Genomic DNA, 14904 nt, shown 5'->3' with positions numbered 1-14904 from the left:
GTGGATGTTGGAATCAATGACTGGAAAGAAGCACAGTTAACAGCATTCTCTGTTGCCATTACTGTAACTACCATTTTTTGAAGAAAAAAAAATTAAGAATATAAAACTATGTTACATTTCAACTTCTACATAGTGTGTGTTTTACATTCAATTTTTGTTTCTGTGTATATTTTAACAATTATTTTAACCTACTACGTTTATAACGAACACCTATGTATGTATCTGTTATACATACATAGACATAATATACATTATATATATATGATATATAATAGATATATATATATATATATATCTATTAGATATACATATACTATTCAATTATAAATTTTTGGAAAAGTCTGACCTTTAAATTGAGACACTTTTTTCAGACCTGGGTTTTAAACTGTAAAATGCCTATATAAATAATAAAAAATAAGTGAAAACAGAAAGCACACATTTTCCATTTCTGTTATAATAACGTGTTAAACTTAACATTTTATAATCATTTAAAGAGTATCCAGGTTCTTCATTTTTTGTAATGTAATAGGCTTCATTTCCTCATGCCTCATCAATTACTTTGTACTTTCTCCTCTAGATTAGAACATTGAACTGAGATGACTCCTTTTCATCCCTCAGGGGAACTTCCCTGTTGACTTAGAAGCAATTTAAAACAAATGCTTTTTCTACTTCAGGATTTTTCATCCATAACACTCAATCATACATCCTATGGTAAACCTTAGAAACATATTCAAGTTGACAAACAATAGACCAATATTATTGCATACTAATGTTTGATAATGTTCACCTCAAAGTAAAATCTTAGATGCATTTAAATGAAATGTAAGACCAAAACCTTTCCATACAAGAAAACAAGTGAGAAACACATTGGCATTGTCAATGAGGAATTACATGTGTTATACCTCTGAATTTACAGCATGATTTGGATTAGCAAATTTTGGCAACCTCCATTAAACATTCACAACAGGCAGCCCATGGTTAAACAAATAAATCAAGGTAGAATCCATTGCAACTGGAACCTTTTATATTGCAAGCACCCCAAGAAGCTGTGCAAACAGGGCACAAATTATAGCTAAGTATAGGTCCTCTTGAACAAACAAGCCTGCAGTGTAAATATGAAAACGTGAATAGTCTCTCCATCACAAACGTGTCTGGGCAGTGAATTCCACAGTATCAGTATAAAGGTAATAATCTATTATTGAAGTGAATTAAAGTCTTCAGACTAACAATACCATAGCCATTTGGTTGCTCGCTGCAATTGTAGTTAATCAGCCTTATTTGGGAATGTAATGTAGACCCTACTGTCTAAGCCACTTTAGCATTGCTTTTGAAAATGAAGTCAAACCTGGCTAATACAGCAATCCTGTTAATGTTACCTTCCACTTATAATCACCTCATTGCAATGTCTTGGCCTTTTATGTTTTATACTGAGAGTCAACGGAAACAAGCTTGTGATAATATCTTTTAGTTACTATTACACTCTGGTCAATATTACTCTTAGGTATTAGTCATAAAATTGATTTATACCCAATTTAATATCACTTTGAGAAATAAAAACATAAGATTAAAAGGTTTCTAAGCAAGCTGCTGCACAGTATTGAAATGTTCTGACAAAGTAGCAATCTAGCATACTAAAGTATTTAATGTGTATGATCATGGTGTGTGTGTGTGTATATATATATATATATATATATATATATATATATATATATATATATATATATAGACACACACACGCACGTAATATCCATATATAATTATAACACAGGCTATATAATTCAATGCTATTAAATTCAATGGTGTGTGTAAGGTCTATATGTACACCGATATTAGCTTTACGCATGAGAGTGTGTGTGTGTGTGTGTGTGTGTGTGTGTGTGTGTGTGTGTGTGTGTGTGTGTGTGTGTGTGTGTGTGTGTGTGTATATGTGTATGTGGCTCATATAGGTCCAGTAGTAATTGGCGAATTTAGAATCTTAGCTTGGGTCCCTGGGACTGTGACAGCTCCGTCGACCACGATTGGTGGTTCAGTTGACAAGACATGTTCTGCCCATATATATATATATATATATATATATATATATATATATATATATATATATATATATATATATATATATATATATTCTGCTCAAAAATGAATAAATGTAAATGGTAAAATAAATGTAAATGGTAATGTTTCTTCCTTTTGTTGTTAAATATAAATTCACTTTAAAGTGATAATTTTTCAATGATCTGAAGTCATAAATATTATAACATGCATTAAGTGTCTCTCTTCAATGCATTTTCTATGTCTACAATTGATTGTGTAGCTTCCTTGTGTGTCCAGTCCCAATAAGCACAGTACATAATTGCATTACATGTATATAGTTATTTAATACAAGATGTAATAGAAAAATGTGTGCCTTATTTTAATCAGATGAACATATAGACAGCTACTAAAGTTTTCTCTTTTATAGTTATCCAGACAACCAAATTAGAAGCATTATTCACGTGATAATTAGGAAAGGTGTTTTACATGTAGTGCCTTTCTTGCAAACTTCTAATGCCATCATGTCACAGGGCACATTGTCTTTTTCCTATTATGTCACAGGGCACATTGTCTGTTTCCTAAGGATTTACATTGTTGTGCTGCACAGCAACTGAACAATCAGTACTGTAATTAGACCTTTCATTGTATTAATCACAAGCTTGCCTTAAAAGTTACATTATGTTATGTTTCTAAGCAGAGAATCCCCTGCCTGACTTGCAAATGCATGTTGTTTTATACCAATACGAGCTTATGTCTTGCTGAATGACATACTCCTTACTTTCATAGTGTCCTTTATCCATTGGTAACACCAGGATATGGTTTTGTCAAAATGTTATTTTTTTAATGGTACAAAAATATAACCTAATCCCAAAAGGCTATATCAATAACATTGTTAAATTGATTCAGACTAAAAACTGCAGCTGGCAGAACATTTGAAAATATGTGCAAGTCTGTTTTTTTTTTTTTTCTCCAGTGTACAAAACTGATAATAACTTTGGGTAGTTGTTTACTGTAAAGGTTTCTATAGATGTTAACAAAACGAATATGTCAGGAGGATTTAGACCTATAGGCATCTTCAATTAAGTTTTTGCAGGGGAAAAAAAGGCATTGTAGGAAAATAAAAATGCACACATTAAACACAAAGGAATGTGGACATGTTTGTAATTGTTGTCAATTAAGATATAGATAAAGGCATCATTATAAAAAAAAAAAAAATCACATCCACTTTGTCTTCTGTCTCAATTTTATTTCTCTAGAATACATTTTTCCCTCCAGATAAAGCTAATAGGCAACTTTTTCTTTAATATGGTAAATATTCCCTTGCTATTTTCTGGGAGATCTGTAGATAAAGAGGCTCTTGAACTAATGCTTTTTACAATGGCCTTCAATCGGAATCTGGTATGTGGTGTTTACCTGAGTTGCTGCTTCCTTCTCCATTATCACAAGCGGGCGCGCTCCGCACCTGCTGCAGTCTTGAGCTGGCACGCGCCACGCTCTTCTAGTCAGCCGGCACTCGCGTGGCAGCTGCTTCACGCCAACACAAACCATAGACGCCAAAGTTCACAAGCCAAGAAAAACTCCCCACCCAACACGAAAACACTTTCTTTGACTTAACCAAACGCTGGTAAACTATCACAGATTGCACTGTGTGTGAAGCATACGTTCATGCCGGTGTGTGTGTGTGAGTGCAGATATATATATATATATATATATATATCGATAATTATATTTATATAATATATAATAGATAATGCTCAAGAATAATTACATATGGTGTTCAGCAATCCTTACACTTCGTTAAGAGGAATGGTATATGGACTACATTATGACAGCTGATATACTAGTACTTTTCCTTCAGACTTTGAAATTAAAACGTGCAGTTGAGTCTATTAACAGGTCACTTTTCTTCCACGGCTTAAAGTTTTTATGGGTCGCATACATTTTGGTACTTGCCATCTGCTGTCTCTGACCCACGTGGTCTACCTGGTAACACTTGAAACCTCCAACAGGTGCTTTGATTGTTAAAGAAAACTTCTAGTTGTTGTTCGTTCTAATCTTCAAGTTCTTTTATTTAGAGGTTGACAATTTTCCAGATTTAGTAAGTTCCCTTTCCCCTGTAGTCCTAGGATGGTTATGTGGCTACATGACACCGTGTCCAGAGAAAAATGTAGCCTTCATTTCAACGCTAGTCCAGGCACTTGTGCATTGTGAACCCCATTTTTTTGTTTGTTTTGCTTCATTCACACACGTCCATTGCAATGTTATGACAGATATCGATTACACTGGTTATGCTGTAGTTTGAATCTGTGGTTTTATTTGTTTTAATGTATTTGTAAATATTACGTTTCTAATACTGTTGAAACGCAAACATTTCAAAAATGAAAAAAGTACATGGGCGACATGAGACAATTAGATATCGGCATTTGGCTATTTTTAAGAATCCAATGACCCGACCACTACTGTCGTCTATAATCATAACTAACTGTATTGCTTTTCTCTATGATAGCAATCCTCCAAATTACTTAGTAATGTTTTCCTTTGCAGTAATGTGAAGTAGCCCATATTTCCCAGAATTTATAAAATATTATATATATATATTATAATATATATATATATATATATATATATATATATATATATATATATATATATGTTTCTGTAATACCTCAGTCTCCAACATTATGTAATTCCCATCCCCCAAGCATATACTCTGTGTGTAGGTCTTGTTCCTTCTCGTCTATTTTGTTGTTGAGGCTCTGCTCTGCCATCTAGCGTCACAGTTATGCTCTTCTAATAATTTACAGACAAGAACTGTCCTGTAGATTGTAGCTATTTTTATGTGATACATTTTGTTATTTGCATTGTTTTTTATATGATACATGTTATGTCTTGGTCAATAACCTGGGATTATCTGACCGTACTGAAAAACAAAGCACAGGCATGAAACTAAATTGTAAGTTACAGTTGTCGCTGTGTATATTTTCCAAATGATTTCGGACCAATACTTACATCTTTGTTTTTATGTGTTTATTTACTTGTATGTCTCTCCTTGCCATAACATCTCAGCATAGCATGATAACACTGAAACACTGGACAGCGTGCGTGCGCTGTGAACGGATGCATGTTGTTTTGGTCTCATTTTGCATTTGAAGCTTTCGCTCCTCTCTTCCACAGCGCGCGCCGTGTAGGGCGTGCTTTCTTGTGGTTACAACCGCCTCCTCTTCACTTGACACCGCCCACCGAAGCAGCCTTTCTGGAGTCAGAAAAGCTGTTACTTACCAGTATAAACAACCACACGAGCACTCTGATCTGCAGCACTGTATAGGAAAATCTTTTGCTGCTCAATGCCACAACGTTGGTAGAACCTATCTGTACGCTTTGTAACACTCTCACGTACCAATTGATTACGGTATAATTGATAAAATTGTAATAATAATAATAATAATAATAATAATAATAATAATAATAATAATAATAATAACAGTACACATATATAGCAAAATAATTAATTAGCCAATGTCTATGTAGTGGTGTGTATTCTTTTTTATATTTATTTATTAAAGTGCAAATTAGAAGGCACATGCCTGGCTGACAGGAGTTGGTCTCGGCGTTGGTACACAAGCGAAACAAAACATACATTGTTAAACGAGCGCGCCCTCTCAAAGCAAAACATATCTTCGGGTGGTGTTAGTCGAGTTTCAATTCTAGAGTGCTTAAAACATAATACAATTTATTTTCATGCATCACAAAACAAGCAGATACCCGTGTTGCTTTAATACTAAGTTTGCAGTGTACACTGGAATGAGGTCAGAACTAAAGCTCCTCATTGCACGCGCTGATTATTATTAGATTCCTCGTCCAACCAATGATAAGAGACAAGGCGTGGTTTGGCACAAGGAAGGCTGGAGACAGTAGCCGATTGGCTGTCTCGTGTCGGCATAATAGCTGTGGGAAAGGATAAAGCCGCGCGAGGCGGAATTGGAGTCAGCTTCAAGTTGCAGATAGAAGGCGGACTATAAGAGAGTTGAACTCGCTTGTTCTTCCCGCATGGTACTAAAAGGGAAGACTATGCAAAAAAGTGTTCAATATCCTCAGAAACTTGGAAAGAGAGCGGTGTAGCAGTAGATACTCTGCAATTGCATAAACTTCACATCCAGTCTTGTAAACAGAAGTGAAGACTGGCGCTCGTCTGAGTTATGTTTGAACCCGTTATGTAAACCATTCTGGGACAAAAAGCTTTAGAAACTAGCCTCGGCTTCAGCAGACAGAAATCTGAACTGCAGGGTTTTTTTTTTTTTTTTTTGTTTGTTTTGTTTGTTTTTTTTTGTTGTTGTTTTTTGGGGGGGGAATACGCTTCTCCGAGAAACAACTGGACAGCCACAGAACTGACTGGAGAGCTGTTGCTTTTCTCCCGTAATTTATGACGCAAACGAAGGACATAACAAAAATAAAGAGTGAACCGCAGAGACTTTTTAATAATTATTAGCCGAGATTGCTTTATTGTCAAACTGAACAAACCCTGGACCCTGCCACTTGTAGCAATAGTTTACTGAACAAGTGTGTGTGTATATATATATAAAATAACAATAATAATAAAAAAACAAATACAGGATCAACTATGGTACAGCAAACGAACAACGCCGAGAACACGGAAGCGGTCCTTGCAGGGGAGTCTACCGACTCGGGAGCAATGGATCTGGGCATGGCGTCCTCTCCGACTCCAGGATCTGCAGGGGATAAATTGGACCCGGCTTGGTGCAAAACCCCCAGCGGCCACATCAAGAGACCCATGAACGCCTTCATGGTGTGGTCTCAGATTGAGAGGAGAAAGATCATGGAGCAGTCGCCAGACATGCATAACGCTGAGATCTCCAAGAGACTGGGCAAACGCTGGAAACTGCTTAAAGACAACGACAAGATCCCCTTCATTCGGGAGGCGGAGCGGCTCCGACTCAAGCACATGGCAGACTACCCAGATTACAAGTACCGGCCAAGAAAGAAGGTGAAGTCAAGCAGCTCCAAGCCGGTGGAAAAAGGGGAGAAGATTGGCAGCACAAGCTGCAATAGCGCTAACACTAAATCCTCTTTGAAAAAGAGCAGCGGCACTAAATCTAACAAACAGCACAAGATACTGGGCAAGTCTGCATTCCCTGAGCATGTCTCTCACGCAGTTACTACAGATCACCATTCCTTTTACAAGTCCAGATCAGTGTCTGCGGCCAAGCACATCCCAGAAAAGAAAATGAAGAGGGTTTACATCTTTGGGGGCAATAACCACGGAATCAGCCCCTCTTCTGTGTCAGTCCCGGCCAGCCCGACCCTCAGCAGCTCCACGGAATCCAGTGACCCGCTGAGCCTCTATGAAGACGGTGCTGTGGGGAACAACGAAGAGAGTCATTCCCCCACTTCTCCCTCAGACCACCACAGGTACACCAATATGCGAGCATCCTCACCAACTCCTTCAGGGTCCCATTCCTCCGCTTCCTCGCACTCCTCTTCCTCTGATGAAGAGTTTGAAGACGACTTGCTGGACCTGAACCCAAGTCCCGGTTTCGACAGCATGTCGCTGGGTAGTTTTGGCTCCTCGGTTTTGGACAGGGATCTGGATTTTAACTTTGAGTCTGGGTCAGGATCTCATTTTGAGTTCCCAGATTATTGTACACCCGAGGTGAGCGAAATGATTTCGGGGGACTGGCTGGAGTCGACTATTTCCAACTTGGTTTTCACGTACTGAGCGACTAAATAAATCTTGACTTTTTTTGCTCTGATGATAAATAAAAAAGGGATTGTGACCCCCCACCCCCCCACCCCCCACCAAAACCAAGGTGAGTCCGAACCTTGCAGGGACGACCCCAGCATTAAGAAAGAAAGCAATCGAAACTCGCTGCGAGTTTATTTCAAGAAATTGAATACTGAAAGGGGTTCAGCTGCAGAATGCTGAAAAAACAGCCCTAATCAGACTTTGGCATGAGAAGAGAGGAAGATGTGTGCAACCTGATTAGGAGAGACTGACAGCCTATTGAAATAAACACTCAGTCTGAACTGGAAAACTGTAATTGATTTGCACGTACAAGAAGGCGGGTTTATGTCGGCTTTTTACATCAATGTTACTTAGAGGACATTTAAGAAAGAACTTTTAATATCGTTTAGTACATTTTCATGACTAAAGTGGTACAGAAAAATGCTGATTAGACGAGAAAGTTTTTTTTTTTTTTTTTTTTTTCCCTTAGACCAGTTTGGTGATGGTGTTGGAATGTTTCACAGGTGGGTTAGAAAAAAAAAAAAAAAAAGCATGTTATCCTATCTAGATATCTTTTCTGGGATTTCTGAGACTGTTGAGCAGTTAACTATAGTGTTAGGATTATTTAAAGCAGATAGATGGCGCTATGTTTGAGTCCTACAAAAATCACCAGCTCTTTTTTTCTTTCTTAACTCTTTAGGATTCAAACGCAACTCAAATATGTGCTGGACTTTATATTTACTGTACAATTCAGGACCAAATTTACTCAGAATATGTGTTTCTCAGATTTAAGTGATGAGAACGTTTGTTTTTCTTACCGATGTTTCATCCCCGTGTTATTTTCCCCTTGTAAATGTAATCCGATGCCATTTTATATGCGGATGTATTTATACTGGCCAGACTTTTTGATTCTGTTTTTTTTTTTTAATATTCTTTGTTTTTGTTTGGTACCTGCACCGTTTGTCTCCTTCATTGAAGGGCTAGAGTTTAACTTTTAATTTTTTATATTTAAATGTAGACTTTTTTGACACTTTTTAAAAGAAAAGAGATGAAAACGTTTGATTATTTTCTCAGTGTATTTTTGTATAAAATATATAGGGGGGTTTCAATCGGTGTGTTATCGCTGTTTTGGATTTCCTCATTTTTAAGAACAAGGAGGTGGTTTTATCACAATCGACCTCGTTTTACCCATGTTTACACATCATTCCAGCAGGCTTCTTAAAGACATAGTCTCTTATTAAAGATACTGTAATTAAGTTCTCCCTTTAGTAAAACACAAAGTATTTTCAACTGCAGTTTCGATGTTTTAATACCGTGGGTATCTGTTGAAAATGAGATACGTTAGCTTTATTCAACTTACCATTTCTTGGCGCTTTTATTCGAGCAAAAGCGCTGTTTTAACCACTGGATATATGAAAATGCCGATTTGAGTTCGCGACACTGTACTGCGCTTCTCATTCTTGTATTTGAATATTTAATCCTTTCTACTTGTTGGCTAAATATAATTGTTTTAGTATCTTATGGCATGGTGAATAGCATTTGTATTTTCGATTCAGGTTTATGGCTGTTGTGTTTTAAAAATAAAAAAAAAGGAAAAAAGAAAAGTGATAACAACGTTGTACATTTAAGTCTGTATTGTACCCTAAGCAAAAGAAGATTGTGTGTTTATGTATGTTACGATATAACAAGACGGGCACTAGAACATCTATCTTTAGACACCCTTAAGTTTTAAAGTGCTTGTTCAACTGATTTTTTTTTTTTTTTTTTTTTTAATATAAATATATATTTTAACTTTTTAATTCATTCTGTGCAATATGCTGTGTAGAATATTATTTTGTTTTGTCTCATGATCATGCCATAACACAACGTTAAGAATAAATAAATAAAAATCATGCCAGCTAATTGTGTCAAGTCCACTGCCTGTCAGATTGTTGAAATACTTCTGTAAATAAAGAACTTTTTTTTTTTTTTTTTTTCAAGAAGGAAATAAAAAAAATCAGCTGGAACTGAACCCTAAATATTTACTCTGTCTTGTATTGCACTGTGTGTGGGTGGAGGACGTTGAGGAAGTGGGAGAAAGTGTACTGAGTGTGTCAATGAGATGTACTCGCTCTCATCTGTTTTGATGGATGTACAAATGTGACGTCACTTTGTCATGGTAGTGTTCTACACAAACTCCTTTAGGCTGGGCTTCGCACTGGGTCCGTTTACACTAGGGTTTGGTCCACGCAACAAAAGCCCGCTTGGGAAACGAATCCTCAAACAAACCGTACCGAGTCCAGCTAAAGACGTGGTCTCGGTCTATTTGGCAAACGGTTCTTTTGCAAATAGGAAACGAACTATACAAGGGAACACCACTCGGAAGTAAATATTTCGCGCGTAGTTTAGTTCATCTTTTGAGGGAACAAGTAGTGCAAGAAAAGTCTTCATTTTCTTTGTCTCGGTCGTAAACGGTTAAATCGTAGTTTTGCGATTGTGCCACTTTTTATTTTATTTATTAATTAATTTAGGCCTACAAAACTGCATTGCTGTGCTCAGCAAGATCTATAGAAGAGCAGTTAATTGTGTTAGCGTCATTTTAAAAATAAAATAAACAATCTTATGGATTATTTGTTTAATCATTCTGGTATGTTAATCACGGTAATAGTACTAATATGTTTTGAGATGACAATATAAAGCAAATGCGATATCATCAGCAATAAATACGCCTGATGTTTAAGTTTTAAACTATTATTGTGTTATTATACACTGTTATCTAACGGCTTTGGAGTTGGTATGCCGGCAGTAAACTGAAGAAAATAAAACGCCCCAGTTTTTCATTCTCAAATCTGGTACTCCTTTAGCCAGAGCGAGAAACTAGCTTTGATATCAGTTTTGTCAGACACAAAAAGCCAGGCTGGACAACTGGGAAAATGTATTCAATCATTTCTCAAATTAATACCAAGTAGGAGAACTGTGCAGTACTAGTAACTGCATAGTGCACTATGTCACTACTGCAAGTCTTTCAACACATTTATAAGGTGCCATCTTTCAAGATGCCTTGCAGGATATTGTAAACATCCGCACGCGCGCGCACACACACGAACCGAGTCTGATTGGAAATTGCATTGTAAACACAAACGAACGGTCCTGGAAAAAAAAAATGGAAAAGGAACAAAAAAAAAAAAAAAAACTTTAGCTATCATTCAAACGAGCTCGGGAAGTGTGAACAGAAAGAACACTGATACATTGTTTCAAACGAAACGAACCAGACCGGGTGCGTTTGGAACAGATCCAGTGTACAACTTAGTCTGCACAGGCCTTGAGACCCAAAATGCTGCCATAGCCTTGCATTCCACCACCATTAAGAAAACAGTATGCACTTATTTATCATATGCAATACATTGGGTCTTGTACATTTTTTGTACATGTGCAATTTTGTGCTGGACTTCTCAATTGGTCTTGTTCATCGTGTGGTTTTTTCTTTCTTTCTTAGAGAAATTGATTGTCTGTTTCCAGTTTTAGTCAGCAAACAATAATGTGCCTCTTTGACAATAGGAAAACACCCATCGGATCGCAATTGATTGCACATGTAGACCTACCAAAATATGACAGCGTAGCACGGCCAATATGATGATGTACCACTTTCTAACACTACACCGGTTTTCAGCCACTTCATGTAGCGCTACTCACTCTAAATATCTATTGTCAAAATAACGTAAACAATCGCTTATTGCACCTGCAGTAAAAACAACACTAAAAAGGTACTAGGGTAATCAAGAACATCTACAGCGCGCCATGTGTTTTTATATTCAATATGAATGTACTCTTGTGTATAATACGGTAATTGTGTAGCTGTTTATTTCTGGCGGAATTTAGCCCAGACAGAACAGCGACAGGTTGCAAGGATCTGAATCCACCAGGTTAAAAAGCCTGATGCAGTGAGTAAAGAAAGAAAAAAAAAAGCCAAAACGTAAATGTATTATTATTATTATTATTATTTATTATTATTATTATTATTATTATTATTATTATTATTATTCTATAAAAGTACGCAATATTATAACATGATATGGTTAGTTATTAACCACAAATTATACACCCAGGAGTGTACCGAAATCAGCTAGCTGCTTAAAAAATACATAAAATGAAACTAAACTCTAATCACTTATCTGCTAAAGCCCAAAGGCAAACTCAAAAACTACAACATTTCTTGATTTGTGATACTAGGCTGCATATCTGTTACTGTGTGCTATGTATTCGTATTTTTACGTGGTCTTTATTTTTGAATGAGTATAATTTAGAAAAGTAGGCTACAGGAAATACGGTACTCAGCGTATATATGGGAGAAATCAGCAGAAGCCTTTTTCCAGACTGCGGCAATGTGGGGGAGGAGTGCCAGGCTTGCTGTGCTCACTGAGTCTGCCCCTGTCAGCCCCCAGAAAAGATTGTAAATGAGTTATAGTGGTAGTTGTTGCAATGGATAACATTTTATTATTATTATTATTATTATTTAGGTCGCGTCGAAAAAAAAGTATTTGCCCCTGTTAAGATTCCATAAAAATAAAAACTGCAAAAAAATAAATAAACATCTGGCGTCAATTTCTCTATTTACAGTGTTTACATAGAAATATACTCTGTACTAAATGCTTGCCAAGTACAAAATGACTTTCTTCATTATCCCTATTTAATAAATACATGCCAGTATGCTCCTATTGTTTAACTAAAGGTAATGCAAACATTGTTGCTGAACCGAAAATACGCAATCCTAATGTTTTGGCGATTTGAATTGTGCACAAGATGTCATCCATCCGTCAATCTGCTTTGTTTATAAACAATACATTTGTACTTGACATACAATAATAGTATTTTGCTTGTTTTAATATGTATTAGTCAACCACGAGGGGATGTGTATTATGTGTTACTGAAACCATGAAGAATCTTTAAACGTTTAAAGGAAAGAGTAGCAGAACAGACGGAGGCGTTTCCATATCAAGACACACGATTTAACAAAATGTTCCTTACACACAATTTTAATTCCGTTACTGCTGTAAAATCTCAATGTACATAAAACAACTTTAATGCAAGGAACATCTGGATTAATAATAACTCTTTGATAATACAGGTATCATAGGAATACCTTTACAGAAACTCTATGATTTTGTAAACTATCCATTCTTGTCAAATTTATACCTATGCACAGCACAGCTAATGAGTTGTGCCACTGGTCCTGCATGCAATTTTTTTTTTTTTTTTTTTTTGTGCCACAATATACTGATGGCTGTTATAACTCATGGTGTACTTTAGCAGTGGTACACAAATGCTAGTTGCTTCCTGAGTTTGAGATGAAACTTAATCACAAACACATAATCCACGCTATTTGTGTCCAATCAAACATACTTGATGCAAACTCAAAAAAAAAAAAAAAAAAAAAAAAAAACTGAAATAAAAATATATATATGGACACACTTTTGTGTAAATGGGCTTTCCCTCATTCGTTTGTCATCCAAATATCCATATGTATTACAAAAGCTGCATCTCTTGAAAGAAGCCAGTATTAAAGAATAATGCAATCCATAGCAATTTAAACACAAGTCGTGTCATCTGGACTGCCCAACAACCATTTAACAGTGTTATTGGGTTTGAAATGTGCTTGTCCAATCCCTACACATAATCCCAGTCAGTCTAATGATATATAATAAGATGATACTGAAGCAAAATATTGGTAGCTAAACATTCTGAAGATATTTTTGGAATATAACATTAGCCAGTGTTCCTCTGTCAGGCCTGATAACATTTTTGAACTCACTTCCTTTTTTAAAAAAGTCTACCTTGTCAGGAATCTTTTCCTGCTAATACACAGAAGTGTCTTCAGATTAGCTAATCTGTGCTCTAATGCATTGCTTATTTACATCTGATGTCACTGGAGGCTAAAGGGCAGCCCCGGTTTATTCAATCACTTCTCTTGCACTAGAATGACTGCACACTTACTACAAGCATTTTCTAGCAAATGCTACTGCTGGTATGGTACTACTAGACTAAACATGTTGTTTGTTTATAACCACTGGAAATACATTAACGGGTGCATGGTCTTGGACTATGAAAAATTCTGAATAATTCCAAACAGTTGGGGATGTTTAGTGACAGTTTTTTACACTGTTGTTTTCTCTATAAATTATACTAATAAGTGGCTGGTTTCACAGACCAGAGGAACACTAATCTTAAACCACCTTAAAATTTGGTAGTCCAGGATTTTGTGCTTTTCAGGGACTGTGAACCCAACCAACAATAAAATAGGCACGATCAGTTTCTGACGTTACCAGGTACACAATCCTTCATTTACTTTGTCAGTTTAAACAGGTTTATTCATAATGCATCTTAAGGATACATTGCTTGTTTATTTGTGATGCTTTTTTTTCTTGTTTTAATTTAGTGTATACAGTTATTATTTGACCCTCGATTTTGTCCCATGTTGGAACGCCCAATCACTTTTCCCTTCACTGCAATAATTCCCCAGGAACTCGACTGCAGATGTCAGCGAGCTACCGACTTAGGGAGGACAAAGGCCAGCTCTGCAGGTGTCCGCCTTTGAGCTCACTGGGCGCCTGGCCAGCAGGGTTCACTGTAGCACGATGAGGAGAAACAACCCCTGCCGGTTTTGCTTCCCTAACCCACAGGAGTGCCAGAGCCAATGTGAAGCTCTCTTCGGAGGCCCCTGCAAAGACTGGCTTACTCTGAAAAGCCAGGATGCAAACCTGCGCTGTATGACTCACCCTGTACACCACGCGGCTACACTTCTACCAGGTGAGCCACTCGGGGTCCCCATTTTCTTTTTCTTTCACTATAGTTAAGGTTTTCATATCAAAAATGTATTTTGTGCCATTTTTTGTTTCTGTAAAATACAATTTATATTACTATCAACATGGATGGTTAACTTCAGGGATTTGAAGGGTAATTTGAATGTACCTATGTTGTTTGTTAAACTTAACCATGTATTATTCTTTGAGAAAAAGGGGGCAATTACCTTCATATTTGTGGTCCAAAATGTTTTAGTTTGAAGATAATATTAAAAAATATTTTAGAGTGGTTTTATAACTAAACTATGATGTATGAACCTTAATACCTAAAATTCAACCAATATAACATAAAATAAA

General features: G+C 36.4%; 1 protein-coding gene across 1 annotated transcript; it reads left to right on the top strand.

Annotated features, from left to right (window-relative positions):
- The first annotated feature begins 6022 nt into the window (after positions 1–6022).
- LOC121313353 (transcription factor SOX-4-like) lies at positions 6023–9795 on the top strand. The gene has a single exon (XM_041245773.1). The coding sequence runs from the start codon at positions 6650–6652 to the stop codon at positions 7763–7765; it is 1116 nt and encodes a 371-aa protein (XP_041101707.1). The 5' UTR covers positions 6023–6649; the 3' UTR covers positions 7766–9795.
- The last annotated feature ends 5109 nt before the right edge of the window (positions 9796–14904 follow it).

The sequence above is a fragment of the Polyodon spathula genome, chromosome 3, assembly GCF_017654505.1.
Source record: "Polyodon spathula isolate WHYD16114869_AA chromosome 3, ASM1765450v1, whole genome shotgun sequence".
NCBI classification, from domain to species: domain Eukaryota; kingdom Metazoa; phylum Chordata; class Actinopteri; order Acipenseriformes; family Polyodontidae; genus Polyodon; species Polyodon spathula.
The sequence above is the reverse complement of the archived record's forward strand: the minus strand, read 5'-3'. Positions and strand labels throughout refer to the sequence as shown.